The 14,500-nt window shown below is 52.6% G+C and overlaps 9 protein-coding genes across 9 annotated transcripts; 7 read left to right on the top strand and 2 right to left on the bottom strand.

Annotated features, from left to right (window-relative positions):
* Positions 1 to 131: 131 nt before the first annotated feature.
* On the top strand, positions 132 to 485 carry BJX67DRAFT_377408 (uncharacterized protein; the record flags this gene model as incomplete). The annotated part of the gene is made up of 1 exon (XM_071032103.1): positions 132 to 485. The coding sequence occupies one exon, from the start codon at positions 132 to 134 to the stop codon at positions 483 to 485; it is 354 nt and encodes a 117-aa protein (XP_070890640.1).
* Positions 486 to 1,029: 544 nt separating this feature from the next.
* Positions 1,030 to 1,496, top strand: BJX67DRAFT_342761 (uncharacterized protein). Its single transcript, XM_071028068.1, has one exon. The coding sequence runs from the start codon at positions 1,044 to 1,046 to the stop codon at positions 1,290 to 1,292; it is 249 nt and encodes an 82-aa protein (XP_070890639.1). The 5' UTR covers positions 1,030 to 1,043; the 3' UTR covers positions 1,293 to 1,496.
* A 364-nt stretch (positions 1,497 to 1,860) lies between these two features.
* On the top strand, positions 1,861 to 3,917 carry BJX67DRAFT_342759 (uncharacterized protein). Its single transcript, XM_071028067.1, has 3 exons — positions 1,861 to 2,843; positions 2,896 to 3,185; positions 3,244 to 3,917. Exons 1-3 carry the CDS (start codon positions 1,971 to 1,973, stop codon positions 3,872 to 3,874), a joined length of 1,794 nt encoding a protein of 597 aa, XP_070890638.1. The 5' UTR covers positions 1,861 to 1,970; the 3' UTR covers positions 3,875 to 3,917.
* Positions 3,918 to 4,136: 219 nt separating this feature from the next.
* On the top strand, positions 4,137 to 6,084 carry BJX67DRAFT_377406 (uncharacterized protein; the record flags this gene model as incomplete). Its single annotated transcript, XM_071032102.1, has 3 exons — positions 4,137 to 5,012; positions 5,111 to 5,397; positions 5,508 to 6,084. 3 exons carry the CDS (start codon positions 4,137 to 4,139, stop codon positions 6,082 to 6,084), a joined length of 1,740 nt encoding a protein of 579 aa, XP_070890637.1.
* A 112-nt stretch (positions 6,085 to 6,196) lies between these two features.
* Positions 6,197 to 7,008, bottom strand: BJX67DRAFT_167070 (uncharacterized protein). Its single transcript, XM_071025026.1, has 3 exons — positions 6,743 to 7,008; positions 6,511 to 6,677; positions 6,197 to 6,453 (listed from the first exon to the last, which is right to left on the bottom strand). The coding sequence occupies exons 1-3, from the start codon at positions 6,780 to 6,782 to the stop codon at positions 6,241 to 6,243; spliced, it is 420 nt and encodes a 139-aa protein (XP_070890636.1). The 5' UTR covers positions 6,783 to 7,008; the 3' UTR covers positions 6,197 to 6,240.
* A 1,082-nt stretch (positions 7,009 to 8,090) lies between these two features.
* Positions 8,091 to 9,086, top strand: BJX67DRAFT_377405 (NADP-dependent oxidoreductase; the record flags this gene model as incomplete). The annotated part of the gene is made up of 1 exon (XM_071032101.1): positions 8,091 to 9,086. One exon carries the CDS (start codon positions 8,091 to 8,093, stop codon positions 9,084 to 9,086), a length of 996 nt encoding a protein of 331 aa, XP_070890635.1.
* A 216-nt stretch (positions 9,087 to 9,302) lies between these two features.
* BJX67DRAFT_342756 (cupin domain-containing protein) lies at positions 9,303 to 9,871 on the bottom strand. The gene is made up of 2 exons (XM_071028066.1): positions 9,781 to 9,871; positions 9,303 to 9,735 (listed from the first exon to the last, which is right to left on the bottom strand). The coding sequence occupies exons 1-2, from the start codon at positions 9,849 to 9,851 to the stop codon at positions 9,369 to 9,371; spliced, it is 438 nt and encodes a 145-aa protein (XP_070890634.1). The 5' UTR covers positions 9,852 to 9,871; the 3' UTR covers positions 9,303 to 9,368.
* A 1,019-nt stretch (positions 9,872 to 10,890) lies between these two features.
* Positions 10,891 to 11,559, top strand: BJX67DRAFT_377403 (uncharacterized protein; the record flags this gene model as incomplete). Its single annotated transcript, XM_071032100.1, has 2 exons — positions 10,891 to 11,007; positions 11,068 to 11,559. The coding sequence occupies 2 exons, from the start codon at positions 10,891 to 10,893 to the stop codon at positions 11,557 to 11,559; spliced, it is 609 nt and encodes a 202-aa protein (XP_070890633.1).
* Positions 11,560 to 11,969: 410 nt separating this feature from the next.
* BJX67DRAFT_342753 (putative protein kinase) lies at positions 11,970 to 13,827 on the top strand. Its single transcript, XM_071028065.1, has 5 exons — positions 11,970 to 12,300; positions 12,369 to 12,703; positions 12,764 to 13,065; positions 13,124 to 13,289; positions 13,351 to 13,827. The coding sequence occupies exons 1-5, from the start codon at positions 12,056 to 12,058 to the stop codon at positions 13,545 to 13,547; spliced, it is 1,245 nt and encodes a 414-aa protein (XP_070890632.1). The 5' UTR covers positions 11,970 to 12,055; the 3' UTR covers positions 13,548 to 13,827.
* The last annotated feature ends 673 nt before the right edge of the window (positions 13,828 to 14,500 follow it).

Raw genomic sequence — 14,500 nt, 5'->3', positions numbered from 1 at the left:
TTTAACCTCACCTTGTTCCAAAGATTCAAAGCAAGCAAGATAAACAAAATCGTCTATATAACATCTGACTTTCCTACACATTCCAGCATCATCACTTGCAATCCATCTACTTCTTACCCTATATCCATAAAATGGCCAGCCTCAAGAAACTCGGAGCATCGAAGCCCAAGACCTCCAAACAGACACGCCCCCCAACACCATCGCCATCACCCCAATATATCCCCGAAACGAAGCCCATCGACGAATCCCCCTCTACACAAGCGAAACTGCGCAAACGCGATCGCCTCCGCAAGTGTCTCAAGAAATGCACCAAGCCATTTAAGCGTCTCTGGCGACCCGTCTTGTATATCGCGGCCGCGCTGGGAGGCTGTTTGATTGGAGCTATTGTTGTCCCGGTCTTGATTGTGGGGGATATTGTTTGGGCTATTCTGGCTCCTTTTCTTGCGTGTCCTTTGGCTGCTATTGTTGCGCTTTTGGATCAGTGAGAGAGGGAGCTGATGGTCAGAGGCCCATGGGTGGGCGGGTGGCTCCCTGACCTGTCCTAGCTGGATTTGGTATATGTTCTTTTGTTGCTTAGATGGGGCTTTTTAGATCTGCTTTGATGTGTTTCTTGTGTTCTTTCTTTATTTTTAGGGTTATTGGCATACAATTAACAATTGCAAGTACATGTCTATCCAGAGAAAATTCATCGTCGGTGACATGGACAGACAGCTATACTCATAGTATAAAACCATTCTATTCAAGCAATCGATACAGCTGGCTCAAGGGTTCTGGGCCAACAAAAGTAAACAGCGCTTGTTGAATATAGCCTATTTTTTAACCTGAAGCACGCTGGCATTATAATTATCCAAGATCTTTGTGTTTCCAACCCTTTCAACCTTGACCCTTTATTTGTGCTGCCCTAAAGCCCTTCTCTTTATGAGGCTTCAAGGTAGAATCAATTAGAATAGCCATTGATTTGTTCTTACCCATATACTTAATCCCTAAGCCCTACCCTTCCAACCACCACCAATATACAATGACTGACTGGTTTAAGATTCAAAATGTCTCAACACACATCCTCATCCCCCTCCTCTACCGAACCTGGAAGGCCACCGGTCCAGAACAGCTGGGAAATCAACAACGAAACCCCATTTCTGCCAGAAAGACCCCGAAAACGCGATTATTTTTGCAGGGGTCTGAAGAAATGTGCCAAGTTGCTTTTCGATCACTGCTTTCCTGCCTTGTTCACTATTGGGGTTGTAGCCGGGGGCATTCTTGTCGTGGCTCTAGTATTACAACTCTTCGGGTAGTATAAGTTTTGGCTGGCAGCGTAGTTCTACACGACATATAAGGTTATACTACCATAATAGTCAATGGTATTGATTCCCTCGCCTAAACCGGGGGCACGTAACTTGGTAAATCAGAAGCATGTGCTGTCTGTGAATGTGATTGGGCAATGAGTTAATCAGTAGGTCTCAACGTTCGACCTCGGATATTTCCGTGGGAACACGCCCTTTTCATGCTGTCCAGCACTGCTCGATATTCTGGAGGTACGAATGATTTCTGGTTGCGGCGCCGGAGATTATATTTGCCAGTGGCCGAGAGATCGAGTGAACCAGCGGTTTTAAATAGCCGCCATGACCCTTCACCAACAATTAAGCAATTTTCGCGAGAGCTCCCGGGATCCTTCCGTGGAAAATCCGGTCGACGAACCCATTCGTGCTCGCCTGTACGAGTCGGAGAGTCGGAGAGTCAGGATTCGCTATTCGCACCTCTGGCTAACCAAGGGTTTCTCGAACATGGCGCAGTCTAGACCCCGCTGACTCGATTACACACCATTCGTCATTCTTCACGGATAAACGGCGAGCGACGAGGCACGGGCTGAAATGCTGACCCCTCACGCCTGGGTTTACGCACTCACCTTCACCATCGACAGGACTTTGGTAGAGATATTTTCGTTGTTTTTCTTTTGAGCTGGTCAAGGTTCGATGGTCCAGCAATCGACTGTGAATAACCGCCGCGTGTCGCTTGCCTGTGTGCCTTGTCGCTCGAAGCATCTCCGCTGCGATGCCACGACCCCCGCGTGCACCCGCTGCCGCTCCGAGAACCTGCAGTGCCTGTACGTGAAGTCGCGACGGGGAGGGCGGCGTCCAAGGTCGTCTTCCACGCAGCTGCCGGCTGAAAGCTCGATCCCACAACCGCAACAGCCACTCCCTCCGCTGCCCGTCCGCGTTGCGTCGCAGCCGGGTTCAGACGACCGGAGCACCTCTGAGCCGGCGACGGGCTCACTGCACAGCGACACGCTGGGCGACTCCTCACTCAGTGAGCAATTCTTCTCGCAGTACTACTCCTTCTTCCATTCCTCGCAGCCATGTGTTCTCCCACTGTGGGCGCTGAAGCGACGACTCGCCAGCGACGGCCGGCCACTCCAGACACTCGTATCCGTGGTCCAGTACATCGGCTCCGTCTTCGCGAAGTCGGTGATCTCTGCGTCGATGAAGGCTGAAGCGGAGCAGGCTGTTGCGTCGATTGGCGTCAATGCGCCTATCACAGGATTCGACGTGCAGGCTACCTTGTTACTCTCCATAGCGATTTACTGGGGCGACGAGCCTGAAAAGGCACTGGGTTTACTCGACAGAGCGATCGCCATGGCATTGGAACTGGGTATGAATAAGCGGGAGTTTGCGTATGAGAATGGGAATAATGATCCGCTGCTCGAGGAGTGCTGGCGGCGGACGTGGTGGCAGGTCTACGTGACGGATGCACATATAGCTGGGAGTACGAGTGTGTTTCCATTTCGGACGAGTAAGGTTGAGATGAACGTCGACTTACCCTGTGACGAGGAGGAATACGAGTCTGGGGTAACATTATATGTCTATCTTCTAGATGCGGCTGGCTGACTTGCCTTGGTAGAATATCCCCCGCGCGAGAACACTGCAGGAGTACGACATGCGCGAGTTCCTGGACGACGAGGAACGAGTGTTTTCATCATTTTCAGAGTTTGTCGGCCTCACGCGCAGCCTGGATCTCGCTTTGCGCGCTCGCCAGAATATGACGATAGCCAACGCGCCGGCTGTCTGCGCCAACACCGATGCCAGCGTCACAGCATGGCGCTCCCTGCTGCCCCCGAGCAAGAAAGCCCTCGTCCGAGAAGACGGGTCCTTCGACGAGCTGCTCTTCAAGGCGAACATCATCATCCATACGTATGTCCTGCACCCCGCCTATACCTGGCAGACGATATGCTAACGCACGGTACGGTAGATATGTGGTCGACCTGCACCGCCAGCTCTCAACACTGGCATACAGCCCTATCGAGGCTATAGCACACTGCACGCCGACTGCGCCACCAGAAAGTCTTCGCGGCTGCAACTCCCCCGAATGCCAGCTTCACACGGCCAAGGTCCTCCGCTCCATCGACCAGTTCGACCACCTGCTAACCCTCCCAACGAACATCGCGACCCACACGCCCTTCATCATCTGCATGATCGCGAACACGGTCATCGCGCATCTTGCCGCCTGCCGCTTCCACTACCAGGGCGACAAGTTGAACCTCGCGCGGGAGCGCATCCGCCTGAGCATGGGCGCGTTGAAGATCCTAGGCGAGTACTGGCCGATGGGGCTGCGGACGTACAGGGAGGTCGGGATCGTAGCGAGGGAGATTCTGGGATTGAAAGAGCAGCAGACGCAGGTCGTCGAGGTTGCGACGAGACAGATCACCGTCCCGGCTGAGACGAGGCCTGCCCCTGACCCGCCGTCTGAGGCTGGGAATGCGATACCTGATGTATCTGTCTTCCTGGACCAGCCGTCGCTCGAGGACCTCCAGCTTCTGGACTCGAATTTTGATTTCTGCGGGTTGTTTGATATGAGCGTTGCATCGATGGCGGTTGTATAGAAAAGAATCTCCACTAGTCAATGAGCATCAACTGAAAAACTCACATAACGCATTTAAAACTGGACATGTCCGGTACAGAAGACCTGTGCGGATCGAGTTGAGAGTGCCCAGCCGTGAATAGGCTACCCGCGTATTGAAGCCATGTAAAACCCACATCGATATCCACCAGCCCACGAACCCAGCATGCTGGTACTCTCGGTGCACTGGACTCAACCGAATCATTTCCTTCTCCTTTCGTTTTCCTCATTTCGGATCTGCGCCCATGAGCGATGAACCGCCCAAGCCCCGCCCCAACAAGCGGGTGTCCAACGCCTGCATCCCCTGTCGCTCTCGGCATCAACGCTGCGACTCCGCGACCCCGTCCTGCTCGCGGTGTCAACAGGAGGGTTCGAGATGCGTATACGTCAAGTCGCGACGCGGGGGCGTTCGTCGTCGCAACCAGAGTCAACCATTTACCGCGTGCGTGCCGACACAGCTGCACTGGCCAGGCCCCGGCCCAGCACAGCAGATAACCCCGAGGCCATCAATCTCGCCGCAAAGCTCCCTCGCACATGGCCCGAGCGGTACCGAGAACGGATACAACCCCAGCACTCTCTTCGAGGAAAACGCAACGGACGCAGCCGAGAACGAGTTACTGAGCCTATACTACTCATACTTCCACGCGGCGCATCCATGCGTCCTCCCACAGTGGTCGCTACGGATCCGGGCTGCGCTCCAGCCAGCCTCGATCGAAGTCTTGATGACCATCCTGCAATATATCGGGTCCCTCTACTCGCCCGCCGTCGAGTCCGCCGCACTCGAAAGCAAAGTCCTCGACGCACTGAACACCCTCCGCGGCTCCGGGCGAGATCCCTCGCCGTTCGAAATCCAGGCACTGCTTCTGTACTCTGTTGCCGTGTACTGGTGCGATGAGATCCAGAGGTCGTTGGATCTGCTTGACGAGGCGATCTGCGGCGCTGTGCGGATTGGGATGAACACTAGTGTGTTCGACGAGCGGTATGGCGAGGGGGACGCCGTGCTCGAGGAGAGTTGGAGGCGCACGTGGTGGGTGGGCTATCTGTGTGCGTCGCATGCCGCGGGGAGTACGCGTACCTTTCCATCGAAGATGAGAGGGGATTCCCGTCTCCGTGCGGCTGCCGTGTGAGGAGGATCTATATGAGGCTGGCGTATTCCTTTCCCTTTCCTTTTCCCCTGATATCTATCCAGTGATCATCTACTTACCTTGGTGGTACTTAGAACATCCCCCCCGCCCCGAGCGTGGACGAGTACGAAATGCGCGAGTTCCAGTCCGGCAGCGTGTGCTTCTCGTCCTTCGCCGAGCTCATTGGGATAGCCCGCAGCCTGAACTTCGTACTCTCGGAGCACTGGCGTACAGGCGTCGAGGCAGCGAGTCGCGTCTGCGCGAACGCCGACACGGCCATCCTCGCCTGGCTCCTTCTCCTGCCCACGCAGAAGCAGAATCTCGTCCACGAGAACGGGAATGTGGATCAGCTTCTCTTCCGCGCGCACATGCTCATATATACGTACGAGCTTTCCCGCATACCCCTCCAACAGCATCCCCGGCATGAATATCGAAGCTAGGGTTAGGGCAGGGAAGGGGTAGGCTAATGCTGGATTGGATGGATGGATATAGGTACATCGTCGACCTCCACCGCGAACACTCCGACCTCCTACACACCTCCATCGAATCGATATCCCGGCGCTCGCCGCGCCCCCCGCCCCTCTCGCTCTCGCTCTCGCGTGACCTAACCTGGTCCCCGCTAAACCCACGCACGAATATCCACACGACGAAAGTCCTAACAGCAATCGACAAGATGAACGGCCTCCTCACCCTTCCCACGCACCTCTCGCTCCATACGCCCTTCATCATCTGCATGATTTCGAACACGGCGATTGCCCATCTCTCGGCGTACAAGTGGGTATATGAGGGGCCGAGACTGTCGATTGAGCGTGAGCGGATTAGGCTTGTTGTTGCGGTTTTGAAGACGCTGAGCGAGTTCTGGCCGCTGGGGAAGAGGACGTATTGTGAGATTGTCACGATCGCGAGGGATATCCTGCGGGATTCGCCGCCGGGAACGGGTGTGGGCGTGGGGGTGGGTGCTGGGGTTGAAGTTGATCTCGGGTTAGGGTTTTCTACGGCGACGTCGGGGATTGATGTTGGGTATTTTGCTGTTGAGTCTGGCCATGAGGAGAGGGCAGTCGGGGCTTGAGGGTGAGGTGGGAGAGGATAGCGCTCGGGGTGTCCGAGAACCTCAGCTCTTAATAATGTGCCGCGATAATATAGAGCAATAATGGTGAGTTGCAACCTCCCGAGCATGTCCAGCTTAATCACACGGTTCAATATTGCAGTAATTCTTCGCAAATGACTAACTACGGGGAATTACTTTTGCGTGTGATATACTAGGGCTCCTCCGTCGGCCATGGATCTTGCAAGAGCTCCTTGGCCGTAGCTCTCTGCTCGGGCATCCAAGTGACAGCTCTTCGGTGGAACCGGAGAAAGCCCGACTTATCCTCCAGCCGAGTATTGAGAGCCTCCATTGTCCACCCTTCCGGAATGGGAGCAAGGCCCAGCCAGTTTCCTGATCTCGGGGTCAGTGACCGTAGCACACTGTAGTAATTCAGTTCGGATAGGATACCTTGCTCATCCCAGAAGTCTGCTCTCCTGTCGGGGTTTTCGCGAGAAAATCACGCGGCGGCGGCCCTAACGCTGCAATCAGCTGGGAGAGATGAGCAGAATCGTAGCGGTCCCCGGCCTTGTCCCGCCTGTAAAGAGTAGTTTCGGTTCCAAGAGGTCCCAATCCTGCTGTTAGGAATTGATTAGTCTTCACGAAGCACGGCGAGGTATATGAACAAGTAAGATAGGCCTACCGTCAGTCCAACGCTCCAGATATCCACGGGGTAGCTCCATCCCACGTAAAGTAGTGTTTCGGGAGCCCGGTATTTCAAGGGCATTATATCGCCGCCATGAGGTCCTGGGCCGATTCTGGCCTCGCCGAAGTCGGATAGCAGCGTTGGACCTGCTTGAGGACGCAGGAGGCGCGAGAGATAGATGGTTCGTGAGGACGAGACTGGCTTGCGGCCCACGGGGGATGTGAATTCCTTTTCCTCAAGATCTCTCAAGAGGCTATTGTCGTAAACCCGAGAAGCACGTTGCCGTGATGTATATCCGCGATATGTCGGCACGAAAAAGTTGAAGTGAAAAGAGAATTATACGGGTCAAAGGACGATACAAGTGTGGACAACTTCTCCCTGCAAATGGAGAAAATCCAAGGCCTGAAGAATCTCAATAATAGCGCCCTTGACAAGGTCCTCGTCAAATCCATCTGGCCTGAACACTATTTTTATGTCACGCAGGCTTATCTACGCGGGATCAAAGACAAGGATAACATACTTTCCGTGTGGATTATCGACTTGGAAAGAGCTTAACAGCCTCCAGATGTTACTTTGTCCGCGATGCGCACTGTTTGCGATGCGAGGGGCAATATGGTCGTAGAATGGAAGTTCACGATAAACAAACAATATATGCACATACACCTTTAGAGCAACATACCAACGAGCTCTGCAATGGTTAACCAAACATTTAAACGCAAAACACTCGTACATATACTTTAGATCTTCCGCTAGCCAAGTAGTCGCCGAAGAACCGAAACCAAGTTTCACGAGAATTTGGTTGTGGTTTTGGAAAATCTTATCGAGTTGAACTGATTGGCTTGATAACCAGGCAACTTCTCATCTTCCACAAGCTAATCCTTCCTGATAGTTGTAAAGCCACTAGATGGAAGCGACCGTGGCTCTTCAGGAGCGTTTGACGTTGATTTTCGACGCAGCTGCAGGATCGAGGGTGACTTCGAAGATGTGTTGCTCGCCCAACCTAGGTAACACAGTTCGGTCCCCCATTCTCCTCAAGAAGATTTACTTCACTTACACCTGAGTAGCTCTCGAGCAGCAGGTGGGCTGATCGGATCGACGGTCTCGACCAACGCGTTGTACCTTGGTTCGGCGCTCTGGACTGGTCGAGGCTCTCTCTCGCCAATAGCCTATCCGGCTGACAGATCAATAGCCTCATGGACCGGGTACGCAATATGTGTCCCGGGTATAAATCAGGCCATCGCCTCGTGAACTCACTCCTTAGCACCATACACGATACCTATCCATGTCACTCACCCGCATCACAAGTCTAACCAGACCCTTCTCAACAATAGCCGCAGCAGCCAAAATGTCCATCCCAAAGACAATGCGCGCCCTCGTGCAACAAAACCCCCAGTCCACGAATCTCACCCTCACCACCGTACCAACCCCACAGCCCGCACCAAATACCAGCAACGAACACCTGATCCGCGTGCACGCCGTCGCCCCCTGCGCGGGGGAGCTCCTCTGGCCGAAGAACTTCCCCCCTCCCGTTCCGCGGGACACATATATCCCGGGCCCCGACTTCGCAGGGACGGTGGTTACGGCCCCGTCCTCTTCGCCGTTCAGAGTCGGAGATGAGGTGTACGCGCGTGCGAATTACCTGCGCAATGGCGCTGCGAGCGAATACACGATCAGCGTGACGGAGGAAATCGCGCGGCGTCCGCGGGGGATTTCGGCCGTCCAGGGGACGGCGATTCCGCTGTCGTCGCAGACAGCGTGGCAGGCACTGTTCGTGCAGGCTGGGGTTGGGGATCTCGAGAGCGGGAACTGGATGGGGAAGAGGGTGCTTGTTACAGCTGCTTCTGGGAATGTGGGGAGGTGGGTTGTGCAGCTGGCGAAGATTGCGGGTGCAACTGTTGTCGGGACTGCGGGGGTTGGTAATTTGGAGGCCGTGAGGTCCCTTGGGGCGGATGAGGTGCTCGACTATCGGAGTGTTGATTTGAAGGAGTGGGCGGCGGCGCCTGGAGCGAAGGTCGACGTTGTGATCGACTGCATTGGACGGAAGTCGCTTGAGGATGCGTGGTGGGCTGTGAAGGATGGGGGTACTGTGCTGAGTATCTTCCAGCCGCCGAATACGGCTGTGCCGGAGGGGTATACGGGCAAGGATGTGAAGGATCTATTCTTCATTATGGGCCCGAATCGGGAGCATCTGGAGGCGATTACGAAGCTTGTGGATGAGGGGAGGGTTACCGGGCTTGTGGACAGCGTCTGGCCGATTGAGCAGTTCGAGGAGGTTTTTAAGCGTGTCGAAGGGGGGAGGGCAAGGGGGAAGGTTGTCATTGATTTTGCTCTTAATAGCTAGTCTGCTCATGCTTCATTCTTTAGTTTCAGAAGCCATATAGCATTTTCTCTCCCTTTGACGCCCGCGATGTCTACTAGGATCAGCCCTTCCTCGAAGGTAACACTTTTTAGTGAAGTGGGAATAATCCCACAGACTTCATTCGCCTCTTCCACCGGAATAGAAAGTGTAGGGAGATCAGACTATTTGCTAGAGTCCATATAAGAACCAAGACGACAGTAAGGAGGGCGAGGATTATCAATTCAGGGTACTAGCTCATGCCATAAACTACCTCAATGAGTAGCACTACGACTGCTCTTTCTCAGCATCCAAAACAAAGATACTATGATACCCATCCTTGACAGTCTCATCATCAACCACCAAGACTGCAATAAACTCCGCGTTCTCCTGCGTATTGTTCTCCGACCGCTGGTGGTGGCAACCGGGCGCCTCGTACCAGAACTCGCCCCTCTTCGAGATACTCGGCTCCTGGTTGTTCATCTGGTTCAGGACAGCCCCGTCTGTAGCGACAGCGACGATTGATGCACCGCCGTGCGTATGTGGTGGGGATGCGCCGTTGGGAGGGACGAAGACCCTGCCGACGACGATTTGCTTGCCGGGGAGGTTGGAGGGGTGGAAGACTTTGAGGATCTCGAAGGTCTCGCGGGGGCGGCTGTTCTATTAGCAAACCTTCTACAGGGAGACATAGATGGCTTACCCCTCTACTGCGTATGTGTCGCCAGATTTGACGACTTTGATGTCAGAGACAGGGACGTATGAGGAAGACATTTCGTTCTCGGATGGCGTTGATAGCAGTGCAAATGTGATTCATCGCAACCTCTTTGAAATATTTATACTTCTTATGCTTAAAGGTATTCGTCACGCCACTTGCTCAGCCCACGCGGGTGCAAAGCCAAAAGCCTATACTCGTGTATTCGGGTTTCGGCGCTGGGATTTGGATACCCGGCGGCTATTCAACGGCAGGGCCACCCAACAAATTCACCACGAGAATGAATCATCTATGTATCGAAGACAACCGTTCCAAGAACACGGCACTAGTGCTAAGTCTGGAGCTTGTGTTGAGCAGTGGCGCAGCGTGGTCTTCACAGAATGACCCAATAGCAATGACTGTCGAAGAAGCAGGAAGTATGTACACCAGTTCATGCACCTAGCGGTACCAACACAACCCAACTCCAGCTCTGGCGCTTGTTAGAAATTGCCCTACGCGTCTAGTTGCCACACGATGAAGGAGAACCCAAATAGTCCCGAGCATACGCGTCAAGACCAGCGAATCCTGTTCCATACCAACGCAGGCTCGGAGTCGAGACAGGCCTCCCGCCAACGAACATATCCCAATATGGAAGGTGAGGCCCGTCTCCTTCACCGTTAACGCGTGAAGTCGCGTCCCAGGCTCATGAGCCAGCAATATCCCGTCTAATCCTCTCATCTAAGGCAACGGTCCCGCCTCCAATTGGTCAATGGGCCCTTCAGGTCGCTTCTCTTCACTCCCACATCGCCATCAGTGAAGGAACTTCGACATAGATGGCGATGTGAATAGAGACAAGATGGGCCAGTATAAAAGGCTGTATCTCTCGAGGCCGGAGGGCTTCCTCCTCAACCTCTCCAACTATCCACCTTGGACTGTGAGATTGCTCATACCCATCGTTGACGGCCCTTGCTAACGGGTATCAGGTTCAAAGCTATCGGATCTCAAAAGTATCGAAGCTTGCTTAACTCCTCAAAACATCTACATTCCCTCTCCCTATACAAATACCTCAAACACACATTTCATACCGCTTCTCAAATTCTCAAATTGACGAACATCAAGATGCCGAGGAAGGTCAGCTTTGCACCATACGCGCTCATTGCCCCAGAGCAGAACACTGCATCGAACATCAAAGGGGAAGCTCCGAGTGCTGTTGTGAAGAGTGTGAACCACAAAGAGGTGAGACGTTAGCTTTATAATACTCTATCCTCGAACAACATCTATACTAACAGCTTGTAGCCGCCATTCATAGATATGGACCTCCTGAGAACCATCAGAAAGTTCACCGTTTACCAAGGCTTCGTATACGAATACACCAACTCAAACGCCACGCTACTGTTCACGGTTGAATACAAGGACGGAACCACAGGATTGATCCAATGCGGCGGCATGCTCCACGGAAAACCGTCCACCGTCCACGAGTGCTTCTCCCTCCACAGCAAAATACGACAGGCGAAGGAGCTTGTCGGGGAGGATGACTGGGACTATCTCCGCCACAGATATGGGCTGTGCAAGAAGCGTGTGATGGAGTTCCAGTTCCTCGTTAACATGAAGCAGAGAATTCACTTCAGGCAGAATAAGTCGCTGGGCATCATTCTGAGTGAAATTGAGGCCGCGCAGAGGGAGGCGGCGGAGAGGAAGTTCTTCACAAGGGTAAAAAGGATTATCACGGGGATTTTTCACAAGTTGATTCCGTGCTATGGCAGGGGAGACGAGTTGACGGCTTTCTAAGTCGTTTGGATAGGAGTCAAGGTTTATTGGGTAGGCTGGATCCTATACCTGTTGGTCAGTAATATGGAGATATTCTGGAGGATATATCATGTACTTTAGCAGTCAGATTGACTGGCAAATAACATGCACCAAGTTTGATGCAGCTGAGTGAAGTGCCGTATGCCCCTCGATATTGAAGCTCGCGCACCGCCGCATATCGGTTTACGGCCGTAAGCACCCAACACGCAATGTCCAATCCAGTAATTTACCCGCGATGTTCCGTTTCCAGCTGTATTGGATGAACAACGCACTACTGCTTGTCAAGCTTGTGTTGACTACGCAATATACACTCGTTTTGGCAGAGCCGAACCACGTGACCACATGAATATCGCGCGGTGGCACCTTCCTGTTCTTTCATCGCCCACCTTGTCGGCATCAACACCCAGATCAACACTATGTGTTGATCGAATTTATTCTACTCTTTGTGTCAGAGGTTTTGTGTCCTTGGCTTTCGACAATGCTGCCGTCGCTTCTACGCTCCTTCCCGCGGTTTAGACGGACGTGGAAGCCCCTCAACTTCTCCAATCCAAACTTCGCCCGGATACCAGTGAGCCAGAAAATTGAAGAAGAGACCTTGCCAGATTATATCACTTCCCGGTATTATCCTGCTCGAATAGGAGAAATCTTCCAGGGCCGGTATCAGATTGTAGGAAAACTAGGATTCGGAGCTAGCTCCACTCTATGGCTTGCGCGGGACATGAAGTAAGTAACCCATTCCACCCACCGACGAAGTCATCGCGAATCAGCCTGCTCACGGACTCAAATCATAGTCACTGTGGGTATGTTACCCTCAAAATCTTCATCAATTCCGCCTCTATGGGACAGCAATTGGATGATGAGCTCCAGATGTATAAGCGCATCGAGAAAGGCTCGAAAAATCATCCTGGTTGCAGCGCTGTTCGGTCGTTACTAGACTCCTTTGATGTTGATGGGCCTGAGGACAAACATCGGTGCCTTGTTCATCCTCCATTATGGGAAAGCGTGCTCACCTTTCTGCACCGCAACCCGGTGCAGAGGTTACCTTCACCAGTTCTGGCATTTGTGCTGAAGCGCTTATTTTTGGCGCTGGACTACCTGCATACGGAGTGCCAGATTATCCACGCTGGTATATACCCCGGCTTTGTTTCCCACATCTTCTACTATTTACTTACATGTAAACCACCAGACATCAAAGCCGACAATATCATGTTTGGCATTGCTGATGATTCAGTCTTCCGAGACTTTACGGAAGATGAGCTCCAGAATCCTTGCCCGAGGAAAGAGCTGGATGGAATGACCATCTACGTGTCTCGGGAGCTCAGAATACCCCGAGAATGGGGCGCGCCGGTTCTATGTGACTTTGGCTCGGCCATACCTGGTGGCACTGAGCACTTAGAAGATATTCAGCCTAATATCTATCGCGCGCCGGAGGTGATACTGGAGGTCCCATGGACGTATAGTGTTGATATATGGAATGTTGGATGTATGGTAAGATAAGCCGCGTAGCACTGGTCGCAATTTTCTGACATCTTGCCTTGCCTCACAGATTTGGAACATCTTTGAGGGCGGATCTTTGTTCACCGGATGTGACCCAGAATTTCAGGCATACCGGAGTCGGGCTCACCTCGCTGAGATTATAAGGCTTCTTGGACCTCCCCCGCCCAGTCTTTTAGCCCGAGGCAAGCTCCGCCATAAGTTCTTTTCTGATGACTGTAAGCCATTATCCTTACTCCGGGGTGAATTCCTGCATCCGCTCATTCATAATCCCTACAGATGACTTTTGCGCCAAATTTCTGCTAGAAGATCGGATTCCGCTTGAACAGAGGGAAACGACTCTTGAAGGACAGGACAAGGCCCAATTCGTACGCTTAATACAAAAGATGTTACAGTGGGAGCCAGAGAAGCGTAGCTCTGCTAAGGAGCTGCAAGAGGACGAGTGGATTTGTAAGAACCTGGAGAGTACGCATTAAAAGTTTTCAGCGTTAGGCACCCTTCTATTATGCTGAGCAAAACACTGTCCAGAAATGCCATTGCTATTAAGCCACACTCCCCAAGAAGGCCAGATGGCGGGACGAATTAGGTCCTTCCCCAGCAGCGATTGGAACAAGCGGAGTGGTTCCAACCAAGCTGGGTCAGGCGGACTCTCTGATCAAGCACAGGAACTGATAATTCCCTCCGCAATTCCTGATTTGTTATCATCCTTCCAAATAACATTTCTTGTTGGTCCATGGAACGCCCAGCTTCGAGATCAGCATAAGTGGAATATACCAGAGTCTAGTATCCAAAATTTTGGGCCTTAGGTAGGAAGAGAGAAATAAAACCGAGGGGATAGAACCAGATGCAAGCCCACGGCGGAGCGAATCAATAAAACGACGAGCAGAGCGACGGACTCGTAAATACACGATCGCTCCCATGTCCTAAGGAAAATAAACAATTCTGACTTTTGGGGAACGAACAGGAGAGATCCTCGCTGTCCTAGAAATTTACTACAGAGGAGCGACAAATCGGCTGTTGATAGCTCTGAAGGTATGGTCTCGTATGCTATAATATGAAGGCAGATTTCTGTCCATCTGATGGTTCTAGCTTGAAGTAGGCTATGAATGACAGAACCTACATGAGGAGACGAGATTTCGGCCAAGGTTGCTATCATGCTGTCAGACCGCGCTAACGATCTTGTCTCCAGCATTTAGGCTTCTACCGATCTCCTGCAACCACCGTCGATCAGGAACAGTACGTAGGGCAAAGTTTTCAGTAATCAGGGCTGAGAGAGTAAGGGAGGAAATAGTACTCAGAGGAGTCTGAGGAGCAATAGTCTCAACTATTGGACAATAAGGGTCATCGCGAGGAGCACAAAAAGGAGACTTTCACCAGGACAAGTCCATCACAGCGCGCCGCTAGTAATGGTTTGTATTCGGGGGAAGAC

The sequence above is a fragment of the Aspergillus lucknowensis genome (assembly GCF_044049455.1).
Source record: "Aspergillus lucknowensis strain CBS 449.75 chromosome Unknown BJX67scaffold_3, whole genome shotgun sequence".
Taxonomy (NCBI): Eukaryota; Fungi; Ascomycota; class Eurotiomycetes; order Eurotiales; family Aspergillaceae; genus Aspergillus; species Aspergillus lucknowensis.
The sequence above is the reverse complement of the archived record's forward strand: the minus strand, read 5'-3'. Positions and strand labels throughout refer to the sequence as shown.